This window comes from Triturus cristatus, chromosome 12 (genome assembly GCF_964204655.1).
Source record: "Triturus cristatus chromosome 12, aTriCri1.1, whole genome shotgun sequence".
NCBI lineage: Eukaryota > Metazoa > Chordata > Amphibia > Caudata > Salamandridae > Triturus > Triturus cristatus.
Window position 1 is genome coordinate 153,692,559 of NC_140595.1, and position 20,597 is coordinate 153,713,155.

General features: G+C 40.2%; 1 protein-coding gene across 2 annotated transcripts in view; it reads right to left on the reverse strand.

The window, feature by feature from the left end:
- Positions 1-236: 236 nt before the first annotated feature.
- The window catches only part of LOC146772947 (SLAM family member 7-like), an 86,923-nt gene continuing 66,562 nt past the window's right edge, over positions 237-20,597 (reverse strand). For both annotated transcript variants that reach the window (XM_085638255.1, XM_085638254.1), the window contains exons 3-4: positions 18,055-18,345; positions 237-1,159 (exon numbers count right to left, since the gene is read on the reverse strand). In XM_085638255.1, the coding sequence (XP_085494381.1) occupies positions 1,074-1,159; positions 18,055-18,345 (377 nt within the window). In that variant the 3' untranslated portion in view covers positions 237-1,073. The remainder of the gene's footprint in view (positions 1,160-18,054; positions 18,346-20,597) is intronic.

Below are 20,597 nucleotides of genomic sequence, written 5' to 3' on the forward strand. Positions count from 1 at the left end.
TATATCCCTGGAACTACAAATATATAGTGCTAACCTAATTACATATGCATCTGTTCTTCGTACATCACTTCAAGCAATCTTCAAGGCTGTCAGGTTTAGATAATTCATATTTAAGTATGAACTTCTGTATCCCATGGTACCCATTGTCCCTCACCCTTTAAAGCAAGTTACACAGGATTATATTGTTGCATACTACACCGAATGTTAAAATAAACACATAAAGACATAAACCATTTAATTTCTCTTTCAATAAATTTTATTCTGTAATTTTATTTTCAAATTGTGCAATGTGGATCTGCAGGTTAGGACAAAAATCCATACATTCACTCCATGACAATCAAAAAAAAAGACTGCTAAATCATTTTGGAAGTATTGTAGATACTCCATACAAATAAGTCTTATGTGAATGAAATAAATTGCATAACTTAAGAAATCGGTAAAATTTACTAAACAGGAGACATCGCACTTATTTAAAAAAAGAAACACTTGAGAAGTTACCAATCAATTGCAGGGCTGCTGTATTAATTAGAATTACATTTCATACATAAAAGGTTGAGGTTGTATTGGAAAAATCTGAATTCCAATTTCTGAACTCATTCCTTGAAGTAAGTCATCAGTAGACATATGGAACAATACTATTGTAATTATGTTTTTTTATCTCAAGTTGTTCTAAGTTCTACTGGAAAAATAATCAAACCCAGCTAAGAATTTGCCAAATAAATATCCGTTAAGCGAAAGTATCAGCTTGCAAGAATGCAAAACATTTCATCCATTTGTTATTTTGAAGTGGTAATTTATCTGTTTAATTGTCCCCTGCAGTGCCTTGTGCCCTATTCCCTACAATGTATATAATATTGTTGACATGATAAAGGTTTGCTATTTTTTGTTGAATTTTACTTGGAAACATGTGAATGACAGGTCTACACGTTCTAATAAATTAGTGAATGGCAAACAGCAGCTTAGATTTGTTCTGTGTTTTCAAGCACCTAGGACGAATGATTGTTGAAATTCATTTTTTTGTTTAGACTTGCTGTCAGAAGCACCATGCAGGTTGACTTCATCGGTAGTGTAGTTTATATATTCAGGAATAGAAACCACATTATGAACAGTGAAATGATACTTCTGAAGATGCCTTGACATACAGTAAAGGTGTTTATTCCTGTGAACAACAAAATAGATGCAAGAAAGTATTTATTAGTCAACAGAATTATATAACGTGTTCTATACAGCTAAATTAATTACCCCACCGATTAGGAAACATGACAACAACTTTACGGTTTTTGATATTACAAGTGAACTGCAAGAAAGCCAAGTTTCTGCCTATCCAGTATCCTTTATCATGGCACTTCTGCATAAAATATGCTCAATATTTGTATTCACTTTTTGTTTTTGGTTTCAAAGGACAAGTAGCATGGGGTTGTGGACGACTCATTTGATTCTGAATAACAGCCCTTCACTGTCCCAGCACAGCACTTTCAGAGTTCATTCTGGTTTTGGAAAACAGCAGACAACACAGGTAGAATACAAATGTTTGCTAAACCTCCAACAGTGATTCAAAGATCCAATTGCACATATAAGTCACTTTCAAAATCTACATTCTGAGGCCACACAGATGGAAGCTGCTGGCCCTGCATTTTATCAGGGACTATGGGACGAATTGAAGGATGCTCTATCCATGATGGTTATTCAAGATGTATTTTCCACATACGCCATGAGACTCTTCGGAGTGATATGTTTTGCGCTATAAAAGTGCCTCTGACTTGACTTGACTTAACTTGACAGCTCAAAAAGATTAATATTGATAAATTGACACCCTACAATGGTTCCTTCACACCAAAAGACAATAGTCTCCCAGGAGACCCTTAGTACTTATTCCCTCAGAAATCCCAGCTTATATCTTGAGGGGAACGCATATTTGTTGGGAAACCTAAGACATACATTTACTTTTGAGGAAAAGGGCCATCACTGTAAAATAAATTTGTGCTTATACTATGGAAAAAATCACATTTTATTCGCAGTTACCTGCATTTAGATTAAAGCAACACTTCCTCCTTGAATGCAGAGCAGAGTCAGGCTCTGAACAAGGGTCTTTGTCTAACTTTTGGAAAGCACACTTCCTTTTACAAGTGGAATAAACTACGACGGTTGATCCTGTGCCACTTTTTGCCATCATTCATCATCCACCTTTTTCCATCTTTCTGGACAACATCTGGCTCCTTTAACATAACCCAATCATAGCATGGATGCAGTAGACTATAATATTTGCTTTAAGATATTGCCAACAGTCATTATACCTCATGCCCAGACATTGATGTGTTTGTCATTGGAGAAAACCGATGGCAGTAGCAATGTACCGGAAGCCTACAGACAGTGTTTCTTCTCTAAAGGAGTACATAGGTGCATCGATTTGATTCCCAATGCCACCATCCTCCATAAACATACATAATCATATGGCTAAAGGAAGGTGATGCATTAAAATTGTAAATGTTGGAGAACCTCAAGATGGGTTTCGTATGTTATTTTTTCTCATCCACTGTTGCGCAGATTTTCTGGGCTTTTTGCAACACCTGACTCTTTGGAGTCTGTTTACAAATTGCATTTTATATGATGTTTTGCTGTATACAAATCTACATCCGAGGTTCCACCTCCACCTCTCCTGTCTTTTTCTGTGCTAAGATCACAGTTTCCACTGCGGAGTATCCGCAAATGTAATTCAAACTTCAGAAAAATGATTTACATTTAATACATTATATTCAAAATAATTTCATTTTAAAGTTAAATTGTTAGTGACTGTAACTTATTTACATTGTAATATTAAAATACATATATATATAATTAACGTTTGTATATATATATAAACATTTCCATTTTTAAAGTTTAATAATCATTAGGACTTTTCCCTATACCTATGAAATGTTTCTAGTAGTAACTTTAAACTATTAACTTATTTTTCTATAATTAATAAATTAATTTAAATATACTGAATTGATTTTTTTTACAGCTTTAATAAAAATGTAACCTACATTGAAATGTTTGTATTTATGTATGGTGTATTAAAATGTACAAAATATTATATATTGAAATAATGGAAACTCATTAAATTCTTTCCTAAAAATTAAATGTACATTTATTAATTAAGTTTGCTAAAATATGTAGCCTTTAAAACACATTTATTTTTTTAAATGTATTTAATTTTTAAAATGTAACATGTATACTTTTAAGAAGTCAAAATATTTTTTTTTTATTTGTTGCCCCATCAGTGGTTAGCCATGTGAAGTGCTGGATTTACTACTGCTCCTTTTTAGCTGTAGTAACTTTAAACTCATAAATTAGGCTCCACACCCTTGTTCGGGGTGTGAAGAGATGCAAGTTCACACTTTTGAAAAGCTGTACACTTGGAAATGGTGAATAACCCAAAGTAGTAAAGTTACTCAAAAATGTAAGAGGAGACAGATAGACAATACTTTATGTGGTTTAAATAAATAATCATATAGGTGCATATACAAGCAATGCTTACAGTAAAAACAATTGATTGACAATTTAAAAGAAGATACTACAGCAAAACAAACTTCATTTAACAGCTGTAGAAATCTAAGAGCAGGCACGTATTGAATACAATTGCACCGCTTCAACAAAGTTATTAAAAGGCACTTTTAAGAAATACTATAAAATCTGCAGAAGAAAAGAAAGTGCAATAATGATTCAAATACCCATCACAGGGACAGATAGAAATAGAAGTCCTTAATATTACCCCAAATGGGAGCACATTTGAGAGTGTATGACCCCTAACCTTAAGCATGTCAACAAGGCCCATTCCCAATGTCCAATTATTTTTATCAAGTAGGGCTCCAAGCCGGGAGAGCTTTGGAGTGTCCCTTACTGAATGCTTCTTCAATGCTTCCTGCACCCTTTCTGTATGCCTTTTATCCATAAACAAAGATTTAACCTTTCATTTGTCAGTTTTACTGTTAACAGATGAGTCATGGAAAAGGTGAGGCAACCCCAGATCTTCGAAAACTCAATTGACATATGAGAGCCAAGGTAAATTAAGGCCTTTATTGAAATCTAGGCACTCTCTAATGATTAGGCAGTTAAGATTGGCTTGAGTATTCAGCCATACCTTCCGTCAAAGGGTGGGGGTTACAAAATTTAATTGCATCCTCCAAATAAGGGAAGCCCAATTCCTAGTGACACACATAGCTGGGGCAGGAGGAGGGAAGACAAAAAAGATGATGAAGTCCTCGATTCTCCTCCATTTGCAGGGTGCGGGTATTAGCATGTTCCCAAACCCATACAATACCAATGTCACACATTGTCTTTTATACATTTCTAGCACAGGGGAAATTGGACTACTTCTGATCACCAAAGAGATGTTGAATAGAGCACCCACAGACTGCCTACATTTTTGCCTTCATATTAAAACAAATCTGCTCCAAGAATAGAAGGAAACCTATCCCCTGACAGGGAAAATTATATATTCTCTGTACGTTGTTACCCATAATACTAAAAGGTCTCAGAGTGGAACTGTGTGGCCCACAAATCATGATTTGCAATTTCAAAAAAATGATTTCTAAATTCTTCCAAGATCCTCAGTGATTGCACCAACAAGACTGCATCATACGCATACAGTAGAGCTTAAATGGGTATAGATTTTGTTCTGGGTGCATCCAAATTACACTGACTCAAGTGCTCGTTTAAATTATTAATAAAAAATAGTGCACTGATTAGGTGCCATGGCACAACCCTGACGGACTCCGTGCTCCAACTTGGATGCTGGGAAGTATTCACATTCAGGTGCATAGCGTACACTAGTGTCCAGGTTTCCATGTATGTCCTCAAGAAAGTGCTCCAAAGGGGCTTCTAGATCAAGATATAAAATGATTGAACACACAAGAAAGGTCCATGAAGGCCAGGTGCAAGGGGTAATGCTTAGCTACAATATATTTGCCCAGAATCAAGTGGATGTTTCAGCATTGCTACATACAGAACATATAATTACAAGAGTTAATTATGTCATCATCCTTCATCTAAGCTCTGGTCCTATTAAAAGTTTCTCTACCCAGAATTTTGACAGTGGAGTAAATAAGAGAGATAGGTTTGTAGCACCTTGGTTGTAAACAATTCCATTTTTTAAATATGGGCAAAATAATTGATGATACCCAACATTTCGAAATACGATTCCCAGTGATGTTGAAAATGTTGGTGAGTAAAGGGGCCCACAAGTCATGATTACACTTCAAATTATCCATAGGAACTGCAATCAGGCCAGGCGCTTTGCCAGAAGGGCATTCACGCAAGGTTGGAGAAACCAATTTAGTTAATTTTCCCTCATCATCGTCTGTCGAAATCCCCTCCCATCCGGCCCCCACGCCCCACCACTCTTACCTGCATGGGCTCGGCTTTTGATACCCAAGGACTCGTAGTAGTCTTGAACTATCTCATTACTTTATGGTTAGGATTTAGAAGGACATTCTTATCAATACATGCAAAAGGCTTGGAAATGTTTGCTCACCTTTAGCACTTAAATGCTCACCATTTTTGGCTCTCCACATAGCACATACCATACAACAACATTTATTCTTGGAGTTTCAATAATGTATGTTATTGAAAGAACAATCAGTTGTACTAATTTAACCTAACTCCACATCAAATAAATGACCTCAACTGCAATGAAATCAACAAGGTAAGTTTTGATATATATTGTACCATTACCTGGACTTGACTACTTTGACCTTACATTTACTTAATTCTTTGTTATATAACATTATTTATATCACTTTACTTAACCTAACAGTTGCTGTTCACACAATTCTAAATCAAATTTATCTAAGCATAATACTAATCCTTACTCCTCTCATCAATTATTTTTATTTAATTTAATGTAAGTTCAACCTAAAATGCCTTTAATCAAACGTTAAAGCCAATACTAACTTCATTCAATTCATTGAAAGTAAGTTCAATAAATAATCTTATATGAATACACCGCTAATTCTAACTCTTTTAATAAAGTATTGTTTATTTTAGTGAAGTTGAATAAAATATGAACTTAACCGAGCCCTAATCCACTGCTTAATTTGCAAAACAATAAGTGCTGGGGCCTTTGTCAGGACGCCACTGCAGTTTGCACCATTCCTTGCCCCTGCCAGCATTGCCAATGACAGTACCAGCACAACTACTAAGCATTGCATTCCCCCAAGTGTGACAATTTCAGACTATTGCAGACCCCAAAACTCTAAGAATGGCTTGAGAGGTAGGTATTAGTCACTTTTAAGGTATTTTGAATAACCAATATCCATTTCCATTTCAACAAACTTTATTTCGGTGGTTAAGACCATAAAAATTGAACAAGAAACAATGATATATAAGATACATAGAAAATGGGGAGTACAGAATAATAAAATGAGGACAGAGCTCAGTTAAAATTTTGATAGAATGCATCAAAATGAAGAAAAATCAATGTTAATATAACACTGCTAGATAGCGGCCAGCATTTACCCCAAATCAAGTTGGTGTCTTCATATTTCCAATATTCAATATAATTGATTTTGAAATGTGACAGGTTAAAAGATGATAAAAGATAAATTAGATGGTTAAAAAGACTAAAATAGATAACAGATAACAGAAAGGGGTCTAAGGAAAGGTTTACACTTGCAGAACTGGTTTTAGCAATGACCTCCGGTTGTGCCACATAGAGTTCAAGAAGCGGGAAACTACAAAAACTAAGGGGTCTATTAGGATGGCGGGCGGATGGCTGCCGTCGGGCTGGCGGTGGCAACCGCCGGACTGGCAGGGGACATCCGTCCGTGATCGCAACCCTGAAAACCGCCAGTCCCATTAGCATGGCGGTGACGACCGCGGCGGTGAGAATCTCTGCCCGCCACTTTTCTGCCGGTACCAGTCCGCATGCATGCCTAGCGGGTGGAACTGGACCGCTACAATGATGCTGGTGCAGGGCCAGGATCCGCCGGCATGATTATGATGCCGGCGGTAGCCAGCCATTGCGGGCCCCCAATGTGTTGGGGGGGGTGTGGGTGCACTGGGGGGGGGACCATGTCCCTGTACCAGGTGGCAGGCACTATGCAGTGCCTGCCACGCAGTGCAGTGACATGCATTTTTTTTAAAACATTTTTTATTGATGTGCAGTGACATGCATGACATGCTCCTTTTCACACAGCGGCGGTGCTGCTGGCAGCAGCAACCACCGCAATGTTAATCACCAGAATCCGACCGCCGCGGTCGGATTTCGACTGCAGAGCATCCTAATTGGACCGGCGGTTATGCCGCGGTCCTTGTGGGCGGTCTTTTCCCGCTACCATGGTGGTCGGGGAGATTTTCTGACCGCCATCCTAATAGGCCCCTATGTGTGCATGGGAGTTTGTTCGCAATAATCTGTATGCCTCCACATGCTGCCTACACCCCAGGTTCCTGCAGAGTGGAATTAACCAGGGTCTTCTGGCCGATTAGTACTCGGGACAAAAAAAGAGAACGTAAATGTCAGTCTCGTCGGGGCAGTTACATGCAGGACACCCCAGGGGGGAGGCTTTTGACCATTTGTTGGTAAAGGAAAGGCACAGAGAGGGAGAGTCCCTATTTTAAACTGAAAGTAAAGTTTCCTTGCCAAAAAAGGTTGAATGACATCCATAAAGTGTTCAAAGTGGTACTCATCTTTGATGTTTAAAAAGTCGACTGTTAATGTCCTAATAAAGTATTCCCCTGTATGTCAGCTAATTTAAGCGATCTATGTGCTCTGACTAGTAAGAGATGTGAAATGGCCTGGGATGCTACTTCCGGGTTACTCCATAGATTTGGCAATCCTAACTTGTAGCATGTATCCCTGATGTATGAGAACCATGGGAAGTTACCTGAGCCTGGATAGCCCAGAATCTCCTTTAGTTCTGTCCGGTATTCTGCAAGTTCCGGGGTCACCCGCAATCTGCACCAGAATGTTAATGGGCGAAGGCCTAACTCCTCCGCTATGGGTCTAATGCCAAGATCCATGCGTGAAGGTATAATTGGAGTGCTGGGTGGAAGACCCAGCAGCTGTCTCATATAATTATGCTCAGTTTTGGTCAGGCCACCAGGGGGGGCCAATGCCCCCAAAGCTCAGCCCCATATATTACAGCACTCCTTATTTGCACTTTGTAAATCTCGGCCACCGTGGCGGCTGTTTTACAAGAGGAGCTCCTGTAGGTTTGTAATACTCCCCCTACCATCTGGGCAAGTTTGAGGCTAGCTTTAGCTATTTGAGGCCCTCAGTCAAACTTTTCAGACAGTGTGACACCAAGATAATCAAAAACTGTCACACTCTTTAGTAAGGTACCATTTAAAGAGAGATTGGGTCGGGAGGAATAGGCTGGATTAAAAACCATGAATTTGGTTTTTAGCGTGTTAATCTCCAGCCCTCTAGCAGTACAGAAAGTTGCAAAACTGTCGAGAAACCTTTGGATGCCCATAAGTGACTATGAAAGAAGCAAGGTGTCATCTGCAAACGTCATTGCTGTCACCTTGCTGTGCGCCAACTTGGGGGCATCGTTGTCCGCTACCTCATTTAAATGGGTAACTAGGATATTAATAAAGAGGTAAAAGAGGGTTGGGGCAAGCACGCATCCCTGTCTTACCCCTTTATCAACTTGTAAACGAGGGGTTAATTCCCTGAATTTGCTGTACCTCACTTGGGCATAATTGCCCACATGTAATCTCATGATCAATGTCAAGAGATTCCCAGGTGTTTGTGAGCATCCCAAAGTTTATCTCTGGGAACCAAATCAAAGGCCGTTTTCAGGTCAATGAATATCAAATAGAGGCTACCACCCTCCATTGATACCGTCTTCCAGTATAATACCTGGAGCCTTAGAATTTGGTCTATGGTTGAGATGTTTTTCCTGAAACCTGCCTGGTAGGGACTCAAAATTTCACACTCATCCATCCACGCCTGAAGGCGGTCAAGGAGAATCCTAGCAAACAGCAAACAGTTTCTGGGTGACTGATCGGTCTATAGTTGGGCGGTAAGAGAGGTGAGCCCTTTTTGAAAACCGGAAATATTTCAGCCCCCAGCCAGGTGTCCGGAATCGCCATACCTTGCAGGATGGCATTGAAGACAGCCCAGAGGTAGAGTTCCCAAATTTCTGGTTCGGCCCTAAATAGATCTCCAGGGATCATATCTAGGCCCGGAGATTTCCCAGAAGGGAGCTTCCTAATAGCTTTAAGGACCTCAGCTAGGGAGATCTTGTGACCCTCTTCTGAGCATGTCCCAAGGGTTGCTAAGGGGTTGCTAGCATTTATATCATTGGCTTCATTCATGGAGTAGAGGGCTTGGAAGTGGGACTTCCACCTGGCAGCGGCAATATTTGGCTCTATAGCAGACTGGCCTAGGTTGCCTTCTGTGCGCACTAATGTCTAAAATGACTTCAGGTCTCTATTGGATAGGGCTGAGCTGATGGCATCCCATCTATCAGTCTCCAAGTTCTTCTTTGCTAGATTGATAGATTCATGATAACAGCACCTCTTTTGCTTGATGAGGGGTCTGTCATTGTTTTTAATGGCATCTAATAGGGCTCTCTTAGTCTTGCCGCATGTGTCATTGTACCAGGTTAATTGGGAGTCCTGTTTTGTTTAGGGACGTGATGGGGGTTAAATATGTTGGTCAGTCTAGTTGTTAGATCTGAATGCAGGACCTGTTTAATGTCTATCGACTGCACAATTTTCATTGCCATGGCAATGTCCCCCATTGCCTGAATGGGCTGAATAGTCAGAGAGAACACAGCAGCCATCTTGTCACGTGACTGCTTTAGTGCCCCCCCATCTGATTTTCCTTCTGATGCTGGTGAGAATTAGATTGCTATCTACAGGGGTGCTACTGTCCATAGCGTTGTTAAAGTTATGTAGCCGCAGCATCAAATTCAGGGCATTATGGTCACTGTCATGCCATGGCAGGATGGAGAAATCATCAACCCACTTCCAGGAGCTTACTACCTCCTTTGTGGTGTTGATAACTGATCAATGATCCATGACTACAGTTGGATCTCAATCAATTAATACAAACCATTGTGCTTACAATTAAATGGGGATTTCCCCTGTACACCCTGTTCTAATTGTGATTCAGAATGGATCACAAACCCATTTTGCGCATCTGAAAGACTTTTACGGCTCACAAAATCTGTTTAGTAAATAGAAAACAGCTAATTGTGGAAGCAAACTCTTTGGTTTTGTGAATTACAAAGTTTTGCAATTGCAAAAAGGCTCTTAATGCACACAGCACTTTACTTTTGTTGGAAACCAAGGCACGCCGCACTTTTCTCCTGCCGGGGTTGAGCACGCAGCACTTTCTTCCTGCAAGGGGCCATGGAGAGGACTCCACCGCCCAGAAGGCTCAGTGCCAGGAGGCGCTGCCGTCATCCACCCGCACCCGGAGGCGCATAAATACAGCCCAGGGCTCCAACAGCGCGGGAAGCTCTTAATGCACACAGTACTTTACTTTTGTTGGAGGCCAAGGCACGCCACACTTTTCTCCCGCCGGGGTTGAACACACAGCACTTTCTTCCTGCAAGGGGCCGTGGAGAGGACTCCACCTCCCAGAAGGCTCAGTGCCAAGAGGCACTGCAGTCATCCACCCGCACCAAGAGGCACATAAATACAGCCCAGGGCTCCCGCAGCGCGGGAATCTCTTAATGCGCACAGCACTTTATTTTTGTTGGAGGCCAAAGCACGCCGCACTTTTCTCCCACCGGGGTTGAGCAGCAGCACTTTCTTCCTGTAAGGGGCCGTTGAGAGGACTCCACCTCCCAGAAGGCTTAGCACCAGGAGGCGCTGCCATCATCTACCCGCGCCCGGAGGCACATAAATACAGCCCAGGGCTCCCACGGCGTGGGACGCGCGCGGGCGTGCCCGGGCCGCGCCCGGGCAAAGTCCGGGCCAAGGGCAGGCCCGTCCACGCCCGTCTGAGCCCAGAGGAGGCTGGCCCTAGCCCCTTACATCTGTCTGCCAGGTCAGAGGAGACAAAAGGTACTGTTGATCTCGTTTTATCGACTGGAGGCCCAACCCTTTGACTAGCTTTGATTGTTTTTGTATGCCATAACTGGAAATTTCCTATTTAGGATTAAAATGAGCAAAAGGAGGGGTTATAAGGAAAAGCAAGGGGGTGGACCTGCTTGGACCCTGGACGCCTTCCTAACAAGGGCTAAATCTGTCCTTGCTCATGAAATTGAGCTAACTGAGAGAAGGCTTTCCTTGGACTCACTTATTGCTCAAAAACATTCTTCCTTAGGTGGAGGAGCCCTAGGCGTTGACCTCCCGATTTCTGGGCAACCAATAAGTGAGTCCAGTACCGCTATAGCTCCAACATCGAATTTATCCTCATTGGAACATTGTAAAGGCACACAGGAGCAGTTAGTGTCTCTCCCCGTGGAGAATAACAACCCAGAGCCAAGGACTAGGAAGAGAAAGGCAGGTGGTCCTTTAAAGCAAAAAACATTGAAAAGGTTTTCTACAGAGAAAAGCACTGGGAATGAGGAATTGGATTCAGGACTTCCCTTACAATCAAGATCTACGAGAGCTACAAGGCCTAAGGATATTATTAATCAACCCCACCTGGGGAATTACTATGTTCATGACTCTGACCTGTTGGAAAGAATAGAGACTATGGTGACTGTACTTTTAAACCCTATATTGTATAAACTAACCCAAATAGAGGAAACGTTATCTTCCTTGGAGGCCTCTTACTTATTGAACCAAACCCCCCAAATATTAGTGAGCTAATAGATGATGTGAGGTTGACTCTCCAGCCAGGTAGGGTGCCTCCTGTGGTGCATCCTGTGGTGACTGATAAAATGGGAAGTCGCGACCTACGAAAAGCAACAGGGTTGTCTAGTCATCTGCTGGTTATATTCGTGAATCAGCTAAAAAGTTGAGAGCTACTGCACATAATAGCCATCATCAGATCCTGACCCAAACTACCATAGATAATACTGGTTGCACTAGGTCACATGGTGAACCTCAAGGATCTAATGGGACTATGAACGGCCACCCCCTATGTTAAACCGTCTATAAACTCTACCCTCTTAGAGGGTGGAGCTCCAGCTTCTTGCTCGGGAAGGGGGGTTCCTCAGTACTTAGCAGAGGCTGAGAATTCCAAAGGTAGGTTAGATCTTCCGCCAGTGGCCTGCCCGTATTTCATAGTCCTAGAAAATGTACCAGAACTGAAAGCAAATCTATTAGAATCTATGGAGCAGTTAATCCATAAAGATCAGCTTTGGCTTTCTAACTGTATAGGCGAAAACTCTAATGTGTATAAACATATCATTATGGCTAGAAGGGTTAATTGGGTAGTAAGCGCTCCCAAGACTATCAAAGGTGATTGCATTATTCTAAATATTGACAACTATCATATAATGGGTGACTTATTAACTATGTTACCAAGTATTCCATCATTCTACTCTGAAATTTGTGCCCTTCCAAAGGGTTTCTTTTATAAACCTCATTTCTCACCCCAGCTACCTCTTAGAGCACATAATGTTCGGAAGCCCTTTCGTCTTCCGTTTAACCAGTCTCTTCCTCCCTCAGTCTCACCTCTACCTCTTAGTAATAGATTTGCTGCACTGGAAGGTATGCCCATATATGACTGACTGGATGAGCAGAGCCCAACAGCTATTGGTGCTGGTGATATAGCAATCCAAAACGGGTTTTCTATGCTCACTGTCTCTTCTGTAATTTCTCAACCCTAACTAAGTACGCAGATAGACAGTTCGAATTTGTCCCAGACATCGACACATCTAGAAAATATTTTAGGGTTTGCTGAGGTAATTTCTTGGAATATCGCTGGGTACAACCAAAAAAAGGTCTAAAATGGAATGGTTGTCTTTGTTAACATCCAAAGATATAGTGTGCTTACAAAAGACATGGGAAATTGACCCAATACACCTGAATGGGTATCGTTCTTTTCAAACTCCTCATCAGCTGGTCATGCTAAGGGTGATCTACTGACCCTACTTTCCAATGCTTTCCCCTTAAAAGTGAAATCCTTTTTAAATACATCACCATATCATTATATTATTTCATTAGAGTACTATATGGACCAATACAGCATCCTGATTAATTTTGATAACAACAGTTTCGGAAGTAATCAAGTAGCAGTATTGGTTCCCTTAGAAAGAGATATTGACAATTTGCAGAAAAAAATTACTAAACCCTGTAATATAATCTGGTTTGGGGATTTTAATGCTCATCGTTGTGATAAGATTAATACACCAGTATGTGGAATGGTGGACGTCGATGGGGAGAGTGTCCCCCATTTTAGTCACTCTGATTACGGTAATGCCTTAAACAGACCTTTAACTATAAATAATCTTGTGTTTTTAAATATTCTTGAAATTTTAACTAGTCAGCTAGGATTTACTTTTTTAAGTTGTTTCTTCTCCTCCACCCTTGATTATGTTCTGGTCTCTGATCCGATAAGAACGTTTTTCTCTCAATTTGAGATTAATTTTTATGCTTTTAGTGACCATGCTGCAATAACTTTCCTTATCCCCTCATTAATGAAAAAAGAATGCACTTTTAAACTTCATGTAAACCCCGTAATTCCAAGGGAGAACGGAATTGTTTTGAAGTGGGAGAGAGTTGATACTGGGAAGTTTCTGGACAACCTAGTCTCCAACCGACATGGGGAGATAATGGTTTGCCTAGATCATGTTTCTGACGATAGCATGGTCACAGCTTTTGAGCTGATGTTTTTAGAAGCTAAAAATAATTTAATTAGTGTTATACGCAATGGCCATCGTAAGAAATATAGTTGGTGTGATAAGGACTGTGAAAAATCACTAAAACATCTTCATATGGCCTTGAAGTCCAAACCCCGTAACTTATCTTTGGTTAAGTCACTGCCACAGGCTTATAAAAAAGCAAAGATATCAAGGCTGAAAGCCCTAAAGGAAGAGTGGTGTGAAAATTTGCAAAAGGCTGCTTCATTAAAAAGCTCACAGGCATTTTGGTCTGTGATTAACGCACCTTTTTTAAGAGATGAGCAGTCCATGTCCATAGATACCCATGTTGAACAGGAGGAACATTTTGAAGGTCTATTTGGAACTAATGAGAAGGCAATTATTCAGTCTACCTCTGCAAGTTTAGTCGGGGAGGAAGGTGTTGCTAGGTTTACACTCGAAGAAATAAAGTATGCTCTAAATCAGTGTAAACGTGCAAAGGCACCGGGACCTGATGGTGTCCCAATTGATTTTTTTTTGGATAATCAAGATCTCTGGGCCCCGCTTTTAACAAATGTTTTTAATAAAATTGCCCAAATAGGTGCTGCTCCTTTGTGGAAGACGACTGTAATTGTCCCTATCTACAAAAAAGGGGATAGGTAAATTCAAAAAAACTACAGGCCTATATCTTTGATAGACTTCACTGCAAAATTAATGGGCCGGCTGCTTGTAAATAGACTTGAGGAATGGGCTCTGGATAAGAATATTATAATCCCAGGTCAGAAAAGGGAAAGGCACTGTAGATCAGTGCCTGAACCTGAGCCTAATAATTGCAAAATACACAGCAGCCAAAAATGGACATTTGTATCTTGCCTTCATGGATCTGTCGGCAGCCTTTGACTGCGTGGCACAGCCTAGGCTGTGGCAGATCATGATGGCAATGGGGATCGACCTACAGATTATTAACATTATTCGTGATCTGTACTAAGGTGCCTCAGCTTGTGTTCGTTATGGAAAGGGAGGCGAGTGTACCAGGCATTTTAAAATTACTTGAGGCGTGAGACAGGGGTGCGTGCTCGCGCCCTTCCTATTGCACTCTACACCAATGATGTTGAATCTGCTCTGCTGGGATCCACTCCAGACGTTCCTTATATTAACTCATTACAAGTACCAATAATACTTTATGCGGAAGACGCAGTGTTTTTAGCTCGTATTAGCAATGCGCTGCGTTGTTTAGTGTTGGAATACACAAATTTTATGAACAAGCTGGATATGAAAATTAACTATTCAAAGTCCTTTGTCCTAGTGGCAGGTTCAAAGGAGCGGAAACAGCCACAAATTAATACTGAAGGGGGCAAGCTGGGAGTTGTGGATTATTTTAATTATCTAGGGATTATGTTTGATCGTCAAAATAACTAGCAAAGTATGGTCATAAATAGGGGGCTACAGATGAAAAGAACATTGGGGCTCTTTCTAAATTTATAAAAAAAGTTGGTTCTAAACCTGTTGAAGCAATAAAGAAAGTTTATGAAGCAAAAACGGTATCTGCTGCCACTTATGGAGCAGCTGTTTGGGGCACCAGAGATTGCTCGAAACTGCAATGCATAGAAGACAACTCTTTAAAAAACTTAGTTTCATTGCCAAAGTCATGCTCTAATTTTAACTGTCATATGGAGCTGAGAGTCCCTTATATAACTGATAAAATTTGTGTGGCGCCAATTTTAATGTGGCACTCGGTATGGCAGAAGGAGACCCTCTCATTGACAAGGGATATTATAAATGACGTCTATAAACTAGATGGTGTTAGTAATATCAGCTGGTTACGCTATGTTGAATCCACTCTTAAAGCAGCTGGGTAACACCATATTTTTGTAGACCCTACAACCTGCTGGTCTATTTCTAAGAAAGACTTGATAAATCATTTGCTACCTAGATTGCAGGCAAGAAGGGAGGTTTCAAATATTAAGCTGCTCACAGTTAGAGCATTCCTGGCGGTCCCGGGCATAATGCAAATGGATGTGAACTCAATGTATCTATCGTTGGTCACTAATTTACAACACAGATATATTTGGGTGAGATTTTGGCTAAATTACATCCCCTTGATGTTGGGTCTTCCCCGTAATATCTATGTAATCTCCGATCTCCCATTTGGTACATGTGATGATCGATCTATTCAGAATGATTTGCACTTTTTGTTTTATTGTAAATTTTAATGTGATGAAAGGAAAAGGTTTACTGTCCCCCTTATGCGTAAAATGAATTTTAGACAGTGTTGTGTGGCCCTTTACTACCTGCAGTTATTATGTGACCCTTTTACATGTCTTTCATTGGCGTCTTTCTTCTTATCTGCTCTAAAAAAGAGACGTTTAATCTGCTAATTTTATACTTAATAGAGGAACCAATTTATTGAACTGTGTTAATAACTGTGTGTGTGTATAGGAACTTCTTCCCTTTTACCTTTATAATAGGAATAATATATTTTAACGTGTTTCTTTCTTTGGATATATTGCTGTTATCTTTGTATTTTAAGCTTACTGCAATATTGATAAATGTTTTATTCGTAGTATACTCTTTATGCCATCATTGTGTTGGCGAAATAGTTATTTCTGACTGACTGACTGACTTTTTACATCTGGCCCTATGTTTGAGAAGACTGAGCAGCTGAGCTGAATTGCTTTCAGTGCAGAAACTATCTGTGCACACATGACTGTTGTGTTTTTCATTGTAAGGTAATGAGCCTAGCTCAAGGCCTTAGAAAATAATAAATTGTTGTACAAAGTTATCAGTTTTATATGTTGTATTACAAGATACAAACATCCACTATAAAAAACTAGCATGAAAATGTAACACATTATGGATCATTTTTGATTGGTTCATAGTGGGAAATCAATCTTTTTAGTAGCAGCTCAGTTCTGGAATGCTCTGTGCCCTAGTTTGAGGGATCAACCTAACCTGCCCACTTCCAGAAAGCATATTTGGTATCTAGTCTGACCCCTGCCAAGCATGAAAGCTAAAATGCGATCTTTCTTGACAATTCTCAACTTCAATCGATGTCACAGAAAGGATGAAGACAAGTTATCATTAAGTGGTGCTGCACAAACAGTTATTGCTTTGAAGCGGCAATCCATCACAGGTCAGTGCTTTACCAAACAATTACATCAATAAATAAAATCATAATCACTACCAAAAGTATTATCGATTCATGTTTATTGGTCCGTGGGGTGAAGCTATATAAAACTCAAATTGCTGATGCTTCTTTAAAACAGAATTGCAGAATAATGAATGCTGCTTCTAGCAACAATGTTACTTGACAATTGGCACCTGTTACAGTTAAAGCCAATCTGAGCATAGAGTTAAGTGCAATTTTTATATTTTTATATTTATAAAGTTTTATAAAGCGCGTACTAGTGCTGGAAGGGTATTAGAGCGCTTTACAAATGTTACATCAAATAGTGCGATAAACTAGGAACACATATATGAGTAGATAACAGGAAAACATAATGAGGTTATTTCATATGGTTCACTCTCGTTAGCTGTTGTAAGCAAAATGACCTCATGTTTAGTGATGTGTAAAATTTACGTAATTTGTTTGTGGGTTAATATGCCAAAATGTTGTGAAAATTATGTGAAATGACACCAAATTACGGGGAGGTGAAATGCGTAATTGTGTGTTATATTTTAGCATGAAATGCAAAACCAAGGATGCATTCTATGCTGCAAAATGGTTCCAAATCACACATAATGCAAACAGCAGCTGCTTGTGAGAGAGGTGACATGCGTAATTTTATGCGTAATTTTAGCATGAAATGCAAGACCAAGGATGCATTTGAGCTAAAGAAAAAATAATAATAATTTGTTAAAAAAAAGAAATTGTGGTAAATCACACAAAATGCAAACAGCAGCTGCTTGTGGGAGAGGTAACATAAATAATTGTATGCTATATTTTAGAATGAAATGCAGGACCAAGGATGCATTTGAGCTAAAAAATAATATTAATTTAAAAAAAAGAAATTGTGCTAAAATCACACATAATGCAAACACAGCCGCTGCTTGTTTGTTGGCGTCGTTCCCGTGCTTCCTCAACCAGCAGCCCAATTATCCAACCTGGCATAATGATGTCATTGCGGGCATTTTGCGTAACAAGCATAATGCAAGCTGCTGGAAATTTAGAGATATTTTGCAGGTGTAATGATTTTTTCACCCGGGCACACTCGTGCCCATCGTGTCTCATTGCACACAATATCAAAACAGTGGAAGTTAATTGCACAGGGAAGGGCCTGCCATAAACCATTTTCCCTATTTTGGTTGCCCGTTTTATTTACCTTGTGCATTGCCTAGCAACCCTAAATTGCCCATTATTTACCTGCATTCACTGCTAGAGCTGATGTGCACAGGTCCCAAGGAGTGACTGTTTTGGCGCTCCGGCTCACAGGGTTACGCGCCTCACAAGTACAGTCCAGCCCATTGTCTCTGGCTGTGAGAGTGAGGTCCAACACCGAGTGCTCATTTGCTTTACTGTGCCCCCCGCAGTCTTTCCAGGAGTACATCACAAGGTTTCCTCCATCTTTCACAATGCAGCTCAGTTTGAGGTCGCAGGCTCCAACGACAGAGGGGAATTTCATGAGAACTTCAATATCCGGTTCTTGAAGTCTTGCTGGAGTTTGAGAGGAAACAAACAATGATAACAATGGCATGAGTTATGTTTTTATATTTGCTCACAAGACAAATGCATTCCTAAAATGCCCATGGCGCACATCATGGACTCAGGATTTCACCACCTTCTATAAAACCAGCCAGCCCACAAACTAGGCCATGATAATCTATATATATCTTTTTTGAAATCTGCATTCAGCACATGTTGCATATCCGCATTGGCTCATGGTTTATAAGCACAAACATATGCCTACAAACCGATAAGAATCAATATAGCACTCCACTATAAAATTAAGCATCTATGTTAAAGACATTATTATGTAAGCGTTAATGATGTATAACATTCTTCACTTTTAACTCAATCCCAAAATATACAGCAACACCATATTGGACCGCCCACATTTAGGAAGCGTGAAATTATGATTTTGGCTCACACCTACTTTCAAGTTATAGGGACTCAACACCAGCCGTGGCCCGTGCAGGTAAGAACTGTGGGGCCGGGTTGAAGGTGGATTCGACTGATCAGGAGGGAAATTAAATAAATAATTAATCCCCCCCCCATCGTCGTCTGTCGAAATTCACAGGCCGTGGCTACTCAACACTTAACACAAGTGTAACTCACCACTACCAATCCTACATCGCTGGCACCAAGGGATGCTGAACATTCCGGCGCCAAAATAAGCAACCAAACCCATGTCCGTAAAGAGACATTATACATGGTACAACCCCAAAAGACCCAGAGACGTTTTAGGGCATGGGCAAAGTGGGCTCCAGCCCACGCCCCCAACCTTTCAGGGGGGAGCCCTGATAGAGCCAGCTCTGTTCTGCACAGAATCTTGCCCTGATGGCCTTGAATAATGCTTAAAGGGATTGTTTTAAATACAGTTTTCCTTTAATTTAGTTTGAATGTGGGTGATGTGTGAGTCTACTGCAGATAGTCTGCAGAGAAAAGTTGTGTTTATGTTTCATGAAACATCCATTAAAAAGCTTCTTTATAACAGGACCTCACATATGAGAAATCGGAAGGTGTAACAGAGATTATTTGCAGTCATATTAGTGAGCTGCCGCTGTTACAATATTAAAAACTACACCTCACTAGCCCTGAATATTAGATGTAAACATATTTAGAATTTGGACCAGTGGGCTTATGCACTGTCAGTGACCTGGCCAAAGGGGGCATAAAAGAGCCAAAATTGGATCATAAATTCAAAGCGGTTCCGAACCAGGGGCCCCAAATACGCTTGGCCCAGGGCCCCAAAATCCTTAAAATGTCCCTGGAAATACCAGTGCTAATAGTATGCCATTAAAGAAAAAGAGGTTCGTATCTGAAAGGACAATCGACATACTGAATGGCCAATTTCAAACATCAAAATTACCAGAGACTTAATTTCCAAGTGGAAAAAGAAATTCCACTGAGATGATAACAGCAGCACAAACGGGCCTAGAGAACAAATTCTGATCTCATAGGAAGCTAAAGGATATAGGGGACCAAACAAAAGAGACATTCTATCTCGAGAAACTCCCTGAACAAATGTACAGACCTCGGCATTATTTAACATGCAAAACAGCCATTTGACTGAAATTCTCCTATTTATTTAACATGATGCACGCTATGCATTGTGGGTCAGAGGCCAGATGTAAGTTCTGTGGCTGGCAGGGTTGATATCAACAGATATCAATGTGTTAAAAAACAATAGATAAGCTGCTTGATTTACTGGGTTTCAAATTCGTAATGCAAATATTACATAAATGTTGCTATTTCTGGTGAAACAGAATACTTGAACTGTTAATAGGCAAAGTTCTCGACTGTACGATGCCTTTCCTCAGGTAAGTTTGAAAACAAGAGATGCTGTGAGAAAAGATGAAAAAGGGATAAAAAGGGAACTCTAGTGTTGTTAACCAATGTGCAGACAAAGTATCGCAAAAGAAATTAGGGTTACTTCTTATTGAATATAGTAGACGTAGAAAACTGATCGATTTTATGCAAGAAATATACCACATGAACAAAATTTAAAAAGTCAAAAAGGAGGCCTCGAGGGATTAAAGTGAGAGTGATATGCAATTCTGATTGCTTAAGAGATCTGATTTAAAATACAAGCGTAATGAAGATAGGGAAATTGAAGTTTTGTTGTATAAAGGTCATGGTGAATGGTGGAAGCTATTCACTCTTGTGAACGCTGAATCCTGAAACAAAAGGCAAATTCACTCCATTCAATCAACATTTATTGAATTACACTGACCATGTTTATCAGG